The sequence below is a fragment of the Emys orbicularis genome, chromosome 18, assembly GCF_028017835.1.
Source record: "Emys orbicularis isolate rEmyOrb1 chromosome 18, rEmyOrb1.hap1, whole genome shotgun sequence".
NCBI lineage: Eukaryota > Metazoa > Chordata > Testudines > Emydidae > Emys > Emys orbicularis.
The window spans coordinates 24,113,575-24,130,214 of record NC_088700.1 but is presented as its reverse complement, the minus strand read 5'-3'; the positions used below and the strand labels follow the sequence as shown (position 1 = coordinate 24,130,214).

Sequence of the window (16,640 nt, the reverse complement as noted above, 5' to 3'; positions counted from 1 at the left end):
GTATACGTCCCCAACTTCCGCAAAATTCGACTTACGCAAGGCATTCCGGAACAGAACGCTTTCGTAAGTCGGGGAGCGTCTGTAGTGAAACTTGAGTCCTGCTTAGCTCTACCATCACCAACCATTGTAGACTGAAGTGCTGCAAGACAGTATTTTTCACCCATCCTAGCCCATTACGAAACCATTCTTTACCCAATCAGACCCCAGCACCTGAGTTGATTTCAATCTTGCAAAATTAGTTATGCCACAGACAGAAACGATCAAAGAACCAGACAGAGACCCTACAGATAAACAATAGAGAAGTGGGGACTGTAAAGACAAAACAATAGAAGTAGAGATTTCACAATCACAACTGTTGAGAAGTGGTTCCTTGCCAGGCAGAATGCTGACAACATTTTCTTTAAACATTTTAAGTTCTGTTTCTTTATCTGGTGATGGTGGCCACTGTTAGGACAGGAGCACATTCTTCACAGCCCCATATGACATTGTTTTGATGTAATTTAGAGGCAATGTGAGGATGTGACGCTCTGCTTCTTAGCTCATGGCTGCGACTGTCCTACTGTGGCTGCAGAAAAGGCCTCCGACCTTACAATAGGGGGAGCAGAGGAAGAAAATGACCTTGCTATGGAGGATGATGGGAATGTTCTCTCCTTGACCACAGGGAACCACCGAGTGTTGCTGCCATCTGGAGAGATGGACCAGAACTACATCCCTGGATCCAAACATCCTATCTCTAGAACGGGGCAATGCAAGCCCCTGATTCAAAGATGGAGGTTCCACGTGCAGAGCCGAATGGAAACCTCCCCAGGTGGCAGGGTGCTCAGGTGGTGCCCATTATAAAGAGACATCCAGCTGTGCATGCTGATCCCTGGTTTTGGTTCACGCCCTTCTCCACTCTGAGCGCATCAGTCTAGGATTTTGCCTGTTGGCCAGGGAACTTCATTTCCTTGGTGATGACCATGCACTAATGGGAATGCGCCAGAGCCACGAGCAGTGATTTTGGGCCTGCCCAGCATCAAGGGATCAAGTCAAAAACACTTGACGTTATTAACTAGCACTGGAATGGAAATCATCAGTTCCTATGCCAGGCTGCCTGGGTCAGCCAGGGGTGTCCATGCCACCGTTGGGAGGCAGCACCCTCAACGACAGCACTGTTGTGGGCAGCTACCGCCCCACTGCACCAGCTAGATAGTGCCCATTAGCTGAGTAGATGCGAGTTCATCTTCTGTAAAAGCTGAATAGTCGGGGCAAAAGTGAGGGACTCCTGCCTCTCAGCCAGCTAAGCTGAGTTCCTCCCCAGCAGCACTGCGGTCAGTGGGACTTCCTGCCTTTCATCATAAGGCCAGGTGGGCTTTTCTCCTCTATACCATCCCAGTCATCGTAAGTTCCCTCCCCCATTTCCCCGGCAGAGCTGTGACTTCCTCCTCTTGTGGCAGCAGGGGAAACTGGGAGCATCTTTGTCCTGGTTTTGCATTCCTTTGCACTGTCTGGGATCCTGTCCATGCTTTAACCAGGTTTCATGGCCGAGATCCAAACAGCTCCTCCAACTACACAACTTCAAGGTAATGGTGGATCCTGATAGCTGCAGCCTCCTAATCTAACAAACAATAAATAAAAAGACTGAAACTGCATCTTCTCAGCTGGGCTCCCTGGAGGGTTTTACCTAAACGGGACAGAATTATTTGATAAATGCATGTTCTATTTATTTCCTTTTTAAAAATTATGCATCATATTGAAGAGTCGGATCACGTCTCCTCTTGTGCAGAGCAGAACTAGGTCTGTATTTTCTCACGTTTCGTTGTATCATTCCTGCCAGTGTCCCACAGCAAAGTTTCTGAGGTAAACTTATTATGAGAGACCTATTTCCTTTGACTATCCATAAAGTATAACTTGAATGTACAGCACTGTTGTCTGCCTTTACTGACTTGACTGGGCAACAATAGTTTTGTGAGGAAGGTGCTGATCTTGTGAGGGAGGCAGGGGAAACCTTTCCTGCTAACATGAAGATAGAGTCCGCCTGGGGCCAAAAAACACTTACATGGAATGAGATGCAAAGAAAAGGAACTGTTAGAACCTCTGGGACATTGGAGGAGTGATGGGTGAGTGACCATTTGTAAGTGTGACAAAGTGATGTGCTGCAGACATAAGCGACATGCCTGGGGAGCGGGGATCAGAGCCCTGGTCCATCCACCCCAAACATCTAAGCCTCTGCTACTTGTGTGAGAGGCAACTTCAAAAGCTGACAGAAGTGGTAGCCAGCCACGAGAGGGCAGCATCCCCCATACAGACTCCAAAAGCTAGTACACTACAGCACCAAATCCTTACCCATTTATAGGTGATGCCAGTGACTATGGAGATATACCTATCTCATAGAGCTGGAAGGGACCCTGAAAAGTCATCAAGTCCAGCCCCCTGCCTTCACTAGCAGGACCAAGTACTGATTTTGCCCCAGATCCCTAAGTGGCCCCCTCAAGGCCTGAACTCACAACGCTGGGTTTAAGCAGGCTAATGCTCAAACCACTGAGCTATCCCTCCCCCCAGAGCATGAACTTGTCAAGAAAATGCCCCGGTACGGAGGTTCATCGTCAGTTCTATTCTGAAGGCTTAAGCGATGTACAAACCATGTGTTGGCCATTGCAGAGGAGAGATGTTCATCCTCAGTGCGTGAATAGGTTTGTGCTACCCAGATGAGCAGAGGCGCAGACCCTCTGTTCTGGGGAACAGGAAGGGGCCAGGCTGAGATCACCCTTTCGCCCTCCCAGGCTGTCCCAAGCCTCCCATATTATCGTAGTGCTTCAGGCCAGAAGGGGCCACTAGATCATCCAGTTTCACCTGTAGCTCACAGGCCACAGACCCCACGCAGCACCTGCACACTAAACCCAACTACCAAAGGCGTGCGCGGGGGAGGGGCACAGAACTTCTCCCGCCCGGGGCCGCGAAGGCAGGGAAGATCGAGTTCCTGCCACGGCTGGGGCTGGGGCAGGGTGGAGGGAGAGAAGATGGATCTCCTGCCGGGACCTGGTGGGGAGGGGGGAAAGCAAACTCTTCCCAGGGCCAGGGGAGGACTGGGGGCAGCGAACTCCTCCCGGGGCCAGGGGGGGCAGTGAGCTTCCGTGCCCCCCCAAAAGGGGTCAAATTTAAATTCCTGTGCATGCCCCTGCCAACTACCAAAATTAGACCAAAGTATCACAGCCCCCAGGACCCAAAACCATTCTATGCCACAGGGAGTGAATAGGAGGCAGCGAGGGGCGCCAGTGTCGAGACCCCCCCCCCCCATGGCACAAAAATGATAAGAGCTAATCCTGGCGTGTGACACACCCACCCGCTGCTCCCTCGTTCTCATCCTGTGATTGTTGTTAATTCTTTGAACGACAGCAGCAGGAGGCCCCAGCCAGAAGCAGGTTGCATTACACTGCACTTGCTTTATAGGCCCAAGTTATTAATGCAAAAACATAAAGGAGCACGACATTGGCACTAGGCAGCCGCTAGGCTTGCTGGAGAACACGACCAGCAGTTCCCAGGCGGCAGGGCTGCATGTCAGGGAGAGGGGCTGGGTGTCAGGCAGGGCGTAGGGCTGGGTGTCCCAACAGGCTGGGTGTCAGGCAGGGTGTCGGGGCTGGGTGTCAGGCAGGGAGCGGAGTGGGTGTCAGGCAGGGCTGGGTGACAGGCAGGGAGCGGGGTGGGTGACAGGCGGGGCTGGGTGACAGGGAGCAGGATGGGTGACAGGTGGGGCTGGGTGACAGGCAGGGAGCGGAGTGGGTGTCAGGCAGGGCTGGGTGTCAGGCGGGGAGCAGGGTGGGTGACAGGCAGGGCTGGGTGACACGCAGGGAGCGGGGCGGGTGTCAGGCAGGGCTGGGTGTCAGGCGGGGAGCAGGGTGGGTGATAGGCGGGGCTGGGTGACAGGCGGGGCTGGGTGACAGGCAGGGAGCGGGGAGGGTGACAGGCGGGGCTGGGTGACAGGCAGGGAGCGGAGTGGGTGTCAGGCAGGATGGATGTCAGGCGGGGAGCAGGGTGGGTGACAGGCGGGGCTGGGTGTCAGGCAGGGAGGGGGGTGGGTGTCAGGCGGGATGGGTGTCAGGCGGGGAGCAGGGTGGGTGACAGGCAGGGCTGGGTGTCAGGCAGGGAGGGGGGTGGGTGTCAGGCAGGGCTGGGTGTCAGGCGGGGAGCAGGGTGGGTGACAGGCGGGGCTGGGTGTCAGGCAGGGAGGGGTGTGGGTGTCAGGCAGGGCTGGGTGTCAGGCGGGGAGCAGGGTGGGTGACAGGCGGGGAGCGGGGCGGGTGTCAGGCGGGGTGGGTGACAGGCGGGGAGCGGGACGGGTGTCAGGCGGGATGGGTGTCAGGCGGGGAGCAGGGTGGGTGTCAGGCAGGGCTGGGTGTCAGGCGGGGAGCGGGGCGGGTGTCAGGCGGGGTGGGTGACAGGCGGGGAGCGGGGCGGGTGTCAGGCGGGATGGGTGTCAGGCAGGGAGCAGGGTGGGTGTCAGGCAGGGCTGGGTGTCAGGCGGGGAGCAGGGTGGGTGACAGGCGGGGAGCGGGGCGGGTGTCAGGCGGGGTGGGTGACAGGCGGGGAGCGGGGCGGGTGTCAGGCGGGATGGGTGTCAGGCGGGGAGCGGGGTGGGTGTCAGGCAGGGCTGGGTGTCAGGCGGGGAGCAGGGTGGGTGACAGGCGGGGAGCGGGGCGGGTGTCAGGCGGGGTGGGTGACAGGCGGGGAGCGGGGCGGGTGTCAGGCGGGATGGGTGTCAGGCAGGGAGCGGGGCGGGTGTCAGGCAGGGCTGGGTGTCAGGCGGGGAGCAGGGTGGGTGACAGGCGGGGAGCGGGGCGGGTGTCAGGCGGGGTGGGTGACAGGCGGGGAGCGGGGCGGGTGACAGGCGGGATGGGTGTCAGGCAGGGAGCAGGGTGGGTGTCAGGCAGGGCTGGGTGTCAGGCGGGGAGCAGGGTGGGTGACAGGCGGGGAGCGGGGCGGGTGTCAGGCGGGGTGGGTGACAGGCGGGGAGCGGGGCGGGTGTCAGGCGGGGTGGGTGACAGGCGGGGAGCGGGGCGGGTGTCAGGCGGGATGGGTGTCAGGCAGGGAGCGGGGCGGGTGTCAGGCGGGGAGCGGGGCGGGTGTCAGGCGGGGTGGGTGACAGGCGGGGAGCGGGGCGGGTGTCAGGCGGGGAGCAGGATGGGTGTCAGGCAGGGCTGGGTGTCCGGCGGTGAGCGGGGCGGGTGTCAGGCCGAGCCTCAGGGCCTTTGCCGCACTGTGGGTGTTCGTACAACGCCTGGTGCCGCGGGCCTGCACCGCCCGCAGCAGTAGCGCCCCGCAGGCCCCGCTCACTGGCCGCCCCCTCCCAGCCCGTCACTTCAGCGGCCTCCTCCCGGGCCGTCCGGCCCCGGGACCCCTCCCGCTGCTCCCCGAGGAGGCCCAGCGCTGCCCTGTCGCCGCTGAGCCCGGCCGGCCCGGAGCGGGCGGGGCGGGGCGGCTCCCCGCGCTCTCCTTGCCGCCGAGCCCGGCCCCTTCCAATCGGCCCAGCGACCGGCATTTTCTGTCGGTAAAATCACACCCCTCCGCCCTCACCTTTAAGGATTACACTGTTCGCGTCCCCTTTAAGAGCCCTTTGCTCTAATTGGGTGAGATCTCACGGCTCTGCAGCGTGATTGGCCGTGGCGCTGTGCAGTCCCCGCCCCCTTGTAGTCATTGGGCGGAGGCAGGGTGACGCCGCTGGTTGGGTGCGGAGCCGGCAAAATGGCGGCGGAGCAGTTGAGCGGCATCCCTAGCGTGGACATCGACCCCGACGGCGTCTTCAAGTACGTGCTGATCCGCGTGCGGCCGGCGCGGGGCCATGGGCCCGCCAGGGATATCGTGCGGGGCCACGCCTGGGCCGAGTACCACGGTGAGGGGCGGGGCTGTCAGTGAGCTGGTGGACCCTGCCTGGGGGCTGCCCCGGCCCGCCCGCTGTCCTCGGGGTTAGCCGAGCCTGGCTGTGACTTGGCAGTTGCCCGGCCCCGGGGCTGGGGCACTCAGCGCAGCGCAGGCAGCTGGCACCGTTAGCCAGGACGCCTGGGTTCCCCGCTTGGCTCCGCCTCGTGCTCCCCTTGGCCCTGTGCCTCTGTGATCCCATTTGTAATGTGGGCCGAGTGACTGGGTCCTGGGAGCTGCGTTCAGTGATGTGTGCCAAGCGCGGGAGATGAGCCGTGTCTCCTCCGCGGGGACAGTGGCTGCCCCAGGGCCCCACGTAGGTGCACAAGGGATGTAGCTCAATGCTGAGGCTGCCGTCAGGGTTCCCAAAGGGCCGCACTTAGATCTGAGTGCAGCAAACTGATCACGATTTGCCTTGTAATGGTACCTGCCTAGTGTATGGAGGGATCCCCCATCACTGCAGCTGAATACAAATAGTTGCAAATGGTGCTGTTGATAACTGAGCAGAAAGTTCATCTCGAGTTCGATGGGCTGGGATTCTTTCCAACTATTGGAAATCCTAGGATCAGTCTGTTCAGATCTGGATCCATAGTAACTGGGTCTGGAGATGGGAAACGGGACCCATAGTGGTGAGCCATCAGATTGTGGTTCCTACCAATCCTGTATCCCTTTTACTGTGGGTAGAGTTGGAGCATGTCTTTAACCTGCAATTGTATGTGTGGGGTAGGTAGCACATGTGTGAATTCTATGTTCTATATATTACACATGGACCAAGAATATCCCCAGGGAAGGAACTTTAATAGACTTTTGTTTACATTCATCCTACAATGTCTCCCACCCTAGCTGATATTTATGACAAGACTGCGGCAGAAATTGAGAAGCAAGGCTACGACTGCGAGTGCTTGGGCGGGGGCAGGATCTCCCACCAGAGCAAGGAGAAGAAGATCCACGTTTATGGATATTCTGTGGTAAACAAGGAGCCATGGGAGGGTGCTGTTGGTTTGATTGAGAAACTTGTAACCAGTCTTGAAGGGAGTGGGTGGATAGGGGTTCTTTTCACCTATGCTGGTATCTTTGCTGTCTGAGCAACAGCACTAGCCTGGAACCCCCCGCACTCACAGCCCATGCAGTTTTGACATGGAAGCTGGCATCTTACCACTGTCTAATGGGTATAAGGTAGAGAAGCTTTAAAGGTATTGACTTATTAGTTAGGCTGGTAACCAATAGCCCTTCCTGAAGGCTGGGGCTGTAAGACCAAAAAAACATCCAAAGTGTGGGGTTGCATCCCTGACTATCATGGCCAACAGCCATTGATGGACCGATCCTCCATGAACTTATCTCCTTTTGGGAACCCACTTATACTTTTGGCCTTCACTACACACAGCCCATGGCAAGAAGTTCCACGGGGGTGGGTGTGTGTGTGTGTGTGTAAATCTGCTGCCTGTTAACCTGCTGTAGTCTAATGCCTGGTCTAAACACAGTTTTTGTACCGGTATAACTGTGTCAGTTAGGGGTGTAACTTTTCTACTGATCTAGTTATGCTTGTACACCCTTTATTGCTTTAACTACATTAGTATAGTTAAAGCAGTACAATCCCCCTGATATGAATGCAGAAATGTCTGTATAAAGGTGCCTTATCCTTGTATAGCTTATTCACCTTCCCTATGGGAATAGCTATCCCAGTACAAGCACATCTATGCTGGTGTGACCGTGTTCCTCTTGGGGGATTGTGTTTCTTTAACTGTACCCACCTAATTAAGGCTTGTGCTTGTGGCTGCTTCCATTTTGAGAGCAAAAGCCAAACAGGCAAAGAAAGAAGCCGAATTGAAATAAATTCATAGACTGCTGCTCGTCACACTGGGCACAGAGTAGTAGGTGTTGCCAAGGAGCAGTTCAAAGGGCTCACAGTGACCACATGACACTGTTTGTTCTTGGAGCAGAGAGAACTGTATGGGTCCCACCCAGCTCTGGGAAATAGTTTAATCTCCCTCCTGCGACTTATTCTCCACCTTCTCCCTTCACTGCCTCTGCCAGAAACACTCTAGAGCCCCAGACCTGCCCTAGATAAACCCAGTAAGAGAGAGGTACCTTGTGTGGCCCAAAGATGCCACCACTCTCCAGAGTCTTCCCAACTCTAATCTCCTGTAGGAGCAGGGACAAGGCGGGGCCAGGACTGCCCTGCCCTGATGCTCCAGTTCTGGGCACCTGGTGCCAAGCTGCAGTGTGTTCTGTGTGGATTGTTGCCAGGTGTAGATGGGGGGGTCATTTGGGAGTTTTAGGCAAAGCGCTGGTGGCCTCTTCCATACCCAGATCATCCTCTCGGCTTCTCTTAGTGCTCAGGGCTCTGTCCCCAGGACTCTTCCTGAGCCCTTCGCAGTTCACAGCGCTGCCTTTTTCCTCTTCCAGGGCTTTGGTCGAGCAAAACACTCTGTGTCCACAAAGATACTGAAAGACGAGTATCCAGACTATGCGGTCACCTGGGCTGATGAAGGCTATTGACTGGCTCTACTCCGACGGCAGCAGACATCACTCCCTTTTCCTAGGACTGAGATGCCCAAGTCGTTGGCTGGGCTTGTGGGAGCAGAGCCTGCACTGGCCAGTGCTCTGGGGCTGCCTGGGCTCCACTGTTTCCTTGTGTCTGAAGCTTCATGGAGGATGCGAGTTCATTCTGCTGGGAGGCTTCTGCCAGGAGAGGGACAAGCCTGGAGCATGGGGAATTCACCAGCCTCCACACCCTTCGGATCCATGAATTGTCTCAGCGCTGGAGTCTTGAGCTGCATCTGCCGAAGGTGGAAATCCTGGCCCCAGTGAAACCGGGGGGGTTGCCATTGATCTCAGGGAGCCAGGACTTCTCCCTGAATGTTTACAGTGAAAATTAAACAGTATCTTTACATTTACAATAGTCTAAATAGTCTGATTTACAAGAGTCTAAAGCAGGGGTAGGCAGGCGTGCCAAAGGCGGCACGCGAGCTGATTTTCAGTGGCGCTCACATTGCCCGGGTCCTGGCCACCAGTCTGGGGGGCTCTGCATTTTAGTTTAATTTTAAATGAAGCGTCTTAAACATTTTAAAAACCTTATTTACTTTACATACAACGATAGTTTAGTTATATATTATAGACTCATAGAAAGAGACCTTCTAAAAACGTTAGAATGTATTACTGGCACATGAAACCTTAAATTAGAGTGAATAAATGAAGACTCGGCACACCACTTCTGAAAGGTTGCCGACCCCTGGTCTAAAGCATCTTCAATAGGCATTCCATTGCAAACATTTCGAGCGTTACCAGTTAATTTCGCAGTCAGGGTAGGAACTCTTATCAGGGATTTCATGTATTATACACAGCCTTTCAAAGGTAGTCGGATATGCAGCAATATCATCGTCCTCACTGTATGCAGGACGTAAGTGTTCCCACTTATGGATTTTTTGGAGTGATGGGAGTCATTGGGGTCGGGGGGTTCTGGTTCTGCTTTAGCAGGTCCAGTTGGTGTTTTCACACTCTCACTCTCTTTCTTTTATCTCCGGTTCTTTCAGTTGCAATAATCTCTGGTGCTCCCTCACTTTTCTACAACCTGCAGCCTAAAAAGCTCCAACTTCGCAATCGCTTCACTGCTTTCACTCGTTTTCCTGTTCCTACTTCCCTTTCCCGAAATAAGCAAACAGAAAATAACAAAACTGTGACCTCCTCCTGGCTGTTCTTAGCCACTGCACTTAAGACTCACTTAAAATCACAAATATCAGTGCTTAAAGTGTGAACTTCACTTGGAGTAACAAGCTGCACATACACCCTGCTCGCCGCACCACTGTGACATTATGGTGTTATCTCAACTGGTGATCTGCAATCCTTGACTGTGGGAGCCAGCCTTACCCCGCTCTGCTGTGAGAACCCCCACTCCTGGGCTGTTCATGCACAGCCTGTAGCATGTAAGCTGCTTGGATTGTGCAACCGAATGACACTAGCCAATATCTCTGGTCCAAAACACAACCCTAAGAACCTCCGTCTTGCAGGGTCCAGTTATGCCCTCTGGACGCTGCAAGCTTATATGAGTTTGTCAATTTAACAAAAAATTGATATCCCAAGGGGAGTCTCTGAGGCTTCAAACCAAACACACTGCTTCAGGTAGAATAAACCAACAGATTTATTAACCAGAAAGGTAGATTTTAAGTGATTATAAGTCAAAGCACAAGAAGTCAGATTTGGTTAATGAAATAAAAGCAAAATGCATTCTAAGTTCATCTAACACTTTCAGTGCCCTTACAAACTTAGATGCTTCTCACTATAGGCTGGCTGGTTCAGCCACGCTCTCCCCTTTGATCAGTTCTTCAGTCACTTGGTGGTGATGTCTGTAGATGGAAGTGGAAGAGAATGGCAAACGTCTCTCCCTTTTATCATTTTCTTTCTTCCCTCTTGGCTTTGCCCTCCTCTCCCCCCCCACACACACCTTCAGAGTCAGGTGAGCATTACCTCATCGCAGTCCAAAACTGACCAAAGGAAGGGGGGTAACTCACTCAGAGTCTAACAGATCCTTTTGTTGCTGCCTAGGCCAGCATCCTTTGTTCCTGTGAGGCTGGGCTGGGTTTGTCTCATACCTGCCCTGATGAGGTGTGAACTGCCTCTCTGCTCTTGGAGAGTTTTTGTCTGCGCTTATTTTAAGCCATGAGGATACATTTTCAGCATCATAACTATATACATGAAATTATAACCTATAACATTACTGTAACAACAATGCTCAGTGCATCATGAGCCTTCCGAAGACACCCAACAAGACAAACTTTGCATTGGATACCACACAATTTACAAGGATGAATATGGGGGTGCTAGGTGTTTCCCTGAGGTACAGAGTGTCACATCCCCCTACCCGACCCTCCGACCCTTGTCTGATTGGGGGAACCTGAAAAAGGACTGTAACTTGGCCTCCAGATCCCCAGATTGCCTAATAAGGCCACCCCAGAACTTTGGGGACTGGGGCTGCATCTGCAGCCTGCCCACTAGGCCTGCTGGCCTCTACATGAGCCCCACTACACCCTACAAACATCTGAACTTGCTTGGTGCCTGTGTTGTTGCAAGGTTGGAGTTCCCACATACCCAAGCTCTGCCTCTAGGCCTGTGCCCTGCTGCTTCCCTCCAGGCGTCCACCCACCCGCCTGCCACCTACATCCCAGAGCAATTCACAAAGCATGGGTGGAGCCTGACCCAGAAGGCATGCTCAGAGGTTGGCCCCTACTGGCTTGGAACCAGTTCAAAATCTGGTTGAGGAACTGCTGCTGCCCTTATAACTTCTAGCCCAAAGGTTTGAGCACTCTGTGGAGGTGTGGGAGACCCGGCTCAATTCCCCAGTCTGCCTGATGGGGGCAGAGGGTATGAATAGGGGTCTCCCACCTCTCAGCAGAGTGCTCGCACCACTGGGGTTAGTCTGACATGGGCTCTGTCAGTCTGCTGTTCTACTGGGGAGAACATAAGTCACGGAGGTCACGAATCCGTGACTTCTAGCAACCTCCGTGACTTCAGCGGTGGGGAGCTGCGGGATATGCCGCCGCCTGTGGTGGGGTACCCCACAGCTCCCAGCTGCTGGTGGCGGGGGAACCCCTGGGCAGTGGGGGGGGGCAACCCCCAAGCCCCTGGCAAGCTCGCAGGCCACCCCTGATCTTCCCGCCACCGTGGGCCCCCGGAGCTGCTGATGGTGGGGACATCCCACAGCTCCTGGCCCCCATGGGCAGCGGGGAACCCCTGGAGCTACAGGTGGCAGGGGGACCCCACAGCCCCCAGCTGCTGCAGGTGGCTCCTAGGCCCTGCGCAGCTGCCCCCCTTCAGGCAATGTGGGGATCCGCAGATCCCCATTTTGTCAGGGATATTTTTAGTAAAAGTCACCGACAGGTCACGGCCAGGGCCGATGAGAGTGGGGGGAAAGCTGGTACAAATTACCGGGTGCCGGTGGTCCGGAAGGGGGCCCGGCTCCCCCCCCCCCTCGTTGGCCCTGTTTAGTTGGTCCGCCCTTGCTGGGGGGCCCGAAAAAAGTTTTCACCAGGGCCCGAACCCGCTCTTGGCGGCCTCTGTCACAGTTTCTGAGAATTTTTCTGTTTTGCCCGTGACCTGTCGGTGACTTTTACTAAAAATATCCAGGACAAAATCTTAGCCTCACTGCTGATTGATGGGAGCAGGGGACTGCGCACAGGTCTCCCACTTGGGGGGCGTGTCCTCACCACTGGGCTCCCGAGTCACTGGCGTCATCTATCCTCAGTGGCACGAGAGGTGAAACCGGGGAGCCCCTCCCCGTAGCTCAGTGGTTAGAGCATGCACAGGCACCGGCTTTCCAAAGTGCCGGGAGTGCTCAATCCCCAGCTCTGCCCCAGGCCATGCCCCCCACTGCACCCCTTCCCCCAAGGCCCCACTCCTGCTTCACCCCCTCCCTCGAGTGTGCCGCTCTTCCCCCTCTCCCCAGAGCCTCCTGCCTGCATGCTGTGAAACAGCTGATCGTGGGAGGTGCTGATCCATGGGGCCTGGGAGGAAGCTGATGGGGGGCTGCCGGTGGGTGCTCAGCACCCACCATTTTTTCCCCATGGGTGCTCCAGCCCTGGAGCACCCATGGAGTCTGCGCCTAGGAGAGCATGCTCCTGAGCAGTCCCTCTTCAAATCCTTTCTCCCCACAGGCAGAACCTGGGTCTCCCACAGCCCCGCTGAGTGCGCTAGACGTTACAACATGGCTCCCCGTCCTCTGCCACGGCCATTTGTGTGGTGTGGGCGAGGCCGGCCCCGTCTCGTTCCTGCAACAAATGTCTGCGGCTCAGAAGCCCCCTGACTTGCGCTGATCGCTAAGCAGCAATAGGCCCAGACCTAGGCTTCTAGCTAGGGGTGGGGGAGCGGGAGGAGGACTAGGATGCTCTCCTGTCATTGGCTAGTTTAGGATGTTCTGCACCTAGCTTGCTGGCTTTGTGGATCCCACTTAAGGCACCTGCCTCCCCGCACTCAGTGTATAGAGCCTGGCTGCTTAACTCAGACTTTGGGGATCGCCGTGGTGTGCCTGTGATTTTTCTAGGCACCTAAGAGTTGGTGGTGTAATGCTCAGCATGGCAAGGCCTGAGTCCCTTTGGAGATCTGGGCCTGAGTGCTTGGGAAGCTCCCTAACCCCTTTAACTGCGCTTGTTCCTAAGCCAGATGCAACAATTTCAAACAAACCGCAACTGGCCAAGCAAAGCTGGGGAACTGCAAATGGCCCTGGTAGCCTCCCCTGTAAAACGAGGTCCTTATTAGCCCCGGGGGCACCAGCACTGATTTTGAATGGTCAGGTAGAGCACTGGATGTGCTGCACGTACTGCCCTGTTATACAGGCCTCTGCTACGCGGCTCTGAGGCAGGAAATTGCTGCTTAACATTTCATCAAGTCTCCCTCTGTCTTGCCCTGGGCACAGATTATTCCTGGATATTGCAGGTTTGTACATGTCCTGGCAGGAGTTTTAGAGGTCACCTTGGAATTCAGAGGCAGTGATCTCCCTGCAAAACACAGGAGCACGTGGCCTACACTGAAGGGGAAGAAGTGAGAACATTTATGTTTTTTTTAACAGTTGACTACAGGGAGTTCTGAGGCAAAGCACAAGAGTTAGGTACTGCACAACATTTTAATTACAAAATTAGAATGATATAAAATGAATTAAATTGATGAAAAATTGGCTAACTGATGATAGGTTTCAAAATATAATTGTAAAGGGGGAATTGTCATTGAGCAGGTGTGTTTCCAGTGGGGTCCTATGGGAATCTATTCCTGGACCTACACTAGTCAACATTTTTATCAATGACTTGTAAGAAAACATAAAACCATCATGATTAAGTGTGCAGCTGACACACAAATTGGGGGAGTGGTAAATAGCGAAGAGCCAGCAGGTCACTGATTCAGCGCGATCTCGCTGGTGCCTGGAGCCGGCCCTGGTCAGAGCAGAGAGGTTATTTTACCTCTGTATTCGGCACTGGTGCGACTGCTGTGGCCCTGTGTCCAATTCTGGTGTCCACAATTCAAGAAGGATGTTGATAAATTGGAGAGGGGTCAGAGAAGAGGCACAATATTGATTAAAAGATTAGAAAACCTGCCTTCTAGTTATAAAGATCTCACTCTATTTAGCTTAACAAAGAGAAGGTTAAGAAGTGACTTGATTACAGTCTGTAATTTGTTATTTGGGGAACAAATATTTAATAATGGGCTCTTCAATCTAGCAGAGAAAAGTCTAACACGAACCAAAGCCTGGAAGCTGAAACTAGACAAATTCAAACTGGAAATAAGGCCTAAATTCTTAAAGGTGAGAGTAATTAATTACTGGAGCAATTTACCACGGTGGTGGATTTTCCATCATTGACAATTTTGAAATCAAGATTGGAGGTTTTTCTAAAAGCTCTAACTTAAGTGGGGCCTAAGTCTTGTCCCTGTAAGTTGTGCCTAGACTTTGTATTGGCACCTCTGCACTGCAATGAATTTCAGGCAAGACCTATTAGGGTCCAAACTCCTTAGCCCCACTAAGCATCACCAGAAATGTCCCCACCAGAGGTACCATCAGGTCAGATTTGACCCCTCCGTGAGGTGGTGTAAAAAAATTACCCTTTCACAAGACAAATGGTCTAATGATTTAAACTCCTATAGAAACTATTTGAAAAGAGAACTCAACTCTCCCCCTTGCAACCTCTGCAGCCCTGGGCTTGTGCATGGAAACCTAGAAATCAAATGAAACTGACTCGATTCATCACTGGAGCTGAGTGGAATACAGCGTAACCAAACAGCGTCAAAAGTGACAAGGGGGGTAGGTTTTAAAATGCGTCCCTTTGAATCATCTCAGCGGGGCTCCTGTTTTGCTTTTCAAAATAAGAATTTTAACCTGGCAGTTTCTCTTTTAAAGCATTGATAAAGGCCTGACAAAAGCATCCTGCCAACAGTGGTTGGTTAGAATCTGGGCTGATACATCTCATGCCATTTCAAAAATTCCTACATAAGAAACATTGGCAGCTTAGCGCTAAGTGCATTCCCAGTTAACGCAACTCATAACACTCCATGAGATCACCAGTGAAGGCCATATGAACATCCATCCTGACCTAAGCTCATGTGTCTTCCCTACCATGCATCAGATATCCACACGTGCTCACCGACTCCACAGCAAACTCCCATTCCAATGCACAGCCACCCATGATATACACATCCTGTTACAAGCATACTTCTGCCTTATCTCCGACCAAAGACCTTTAGATACATGAACAAAACATCAACTTTACCATTACACATGTGTCTGTAGGGAATATTCAGGGTCTTAACCTTGCTGAGAGCAGACTAAACAAACAGCATAAATAAGACAAATCCCTCTGCGGTATGTCAAGCCAATCAGTCAGTGCTAACTGCTACTAATGAGAGATGTTTATATGCTGGTTTCTAATCCTGGGAAAATAACACTCAGATAGTCTCTGTGTGGTGTGTATAGACCAGGGAGGGTAATGTACAGTGGCTGGGGGATAACTGCTAGTCAAGTGAGGAGGGCAAAGCCAGGAGAGTTGCCTGTTCTGTGAACTTGTACTCCCACGTGGGGGTGGGGGGTGGTTGTTGCCCAACCAGCATTTCCAGGCTCGTGAAGCTCAGGAATGCTCCTGCCCTTGCGGGCTGGATTCTGCTCTCCCGTACGCAGCTCGGCAGCAGCGCTATCCCGTTGATGTTGCACCAGCACAGGTGAGAGCAGAATCAAACCCTTTGTTTATGACTTGATTGCACCAGGCTATCCCTAGTCTAGTGTCCAAGGACATCGCCTAGGAAGCAGAAAGTACATGCTGCTCTGTGCACTCGGACTTGGGCAACAGAACCCTGAGAGCAGGGTGCTGTGGGGGGGATGGGGGCATACTGTTCCATGCCAGTCAAGGGAATCCAAGGCCTTGGGGGCATGAGCTGGGGATGGTACTGCTGTGAGAGGTGTTGGGCTGTCGCAAAGCCGCCTTCTTGGCCACCTGCTCAGAATCCATCCTGGAGGGCCAGGGAATTTATTATTATTATTATTAATTAATAATAGGCACCTGTCTGGTTCACCACGTCTAAGGAAGCAAGCCAGGCACTGGTCCCACCATGGTGAATCACCGGCAGGCCAGTTGTGAGTGTATTGGACACTTACAGCAACGTGCCCATGTCTGGAGTCCAAGGCTGTGGAGTACTGGCAAACCATCACCAGCCGGGGGTCAGAGATGGGGTCTCTGAGCCTGCGCTAGGTGTATAAGGCTCTATGTGCTGGAAACCATTCACCTGGAGTGAATCTTGTGTCTGCAAATAGCTTTGCATCCCTCCCCGTCATGTCACAGCTATGCAGAGGCCTTAAACCAAGAGAACTCTCCATGTGCAAGCCTCGTCAATTGCAGCCCACACTGGTGGTAATTATAATGTAATACTTAGGCCTTATCTAGCACTTTTCATCTGCTGCTCTCATAGCACTTCACAAGGGACATTGGTATCATTGCCCCCCTTTTACAGATGAGGGGACTGAGGCACTGAGAGGGGAAGCAACTTGCCCAAGGTTACCCAGCAGGCCAGTGGCACAGCCAAGAATAGAATCCAAGTCACCATCTAGTGCTCTGTCCACTAGGTGGCACTGCTTCCCAGCACTACCCCTTTCGACTCAAGTGGTTAGCCAATATTCAGGTTATTTCCATTAGGAGGAAAAATTGGTGCCACAAGTCAGATATTTCTTTGATGCAGTCCTGTTTATTTACAAAGAATGCACACAAAGTCCGGTTTCTCCAAAC

At 53.6% G+C, this 16,640-nt stretch overlaps 1 protein-coding gene across 1 annotated transcript; it reads left to right on the top strand.

Annotated features, from left to right (window-relative positions):
• The first annotated feature begins 5,690 nt into the window (after positions 1-5,690).
• Positions 5,691-8,790, top strand: PHPT1 (phosphohistidine phosphatase 1). Its single transcript, XM_065418828.1, has 3 exons — positions 5,691-5,866; positions 6,736-6,860; positions 8,299-8,790. The coding sequence occupies exons 1-3, from the start codon at positions 5,719-5,721 to the stop codon at positions 8,389-8,391; spliced, it is 366 nt and encodes a 121-aa protein (XP_065274900.1). The 5' UTR covers positions 5,691-5,718; the 3' UTR covers positions 8,392-8,790.
• The last annotated feature ends 7,850 nt before the right edge of the window (positions 8,791-16,640 follow it).

What these genes read in the sequence shown, in the direction of transcription:
- PHPT1 (XM_065418828.1), top strand. Translation starts at nt 5,719, where the DNA reads ATGGCGGCGGAGCAGTTGAGCGGCATCCCTAGCGTGGACATCGACCCC. An exon ending in CGCCTGGGCCGAGTACCACG is followed by an intron (nt 5,867 to 6,735) that starts GTGAGGGGCGGG and finishes CTCCCACCCTAG; the next exon opens with CTGATATTTATGACAAGACT. An exon ending in ACGTTTATGGATATTCTGTG is followed by an intron (nt 6,861 to 8,298) that starts GTAAACAAGGAG and finishes TTCCTCTTCCAG; the next exon opens with GGCTTTGGTCGAGCAAAACA.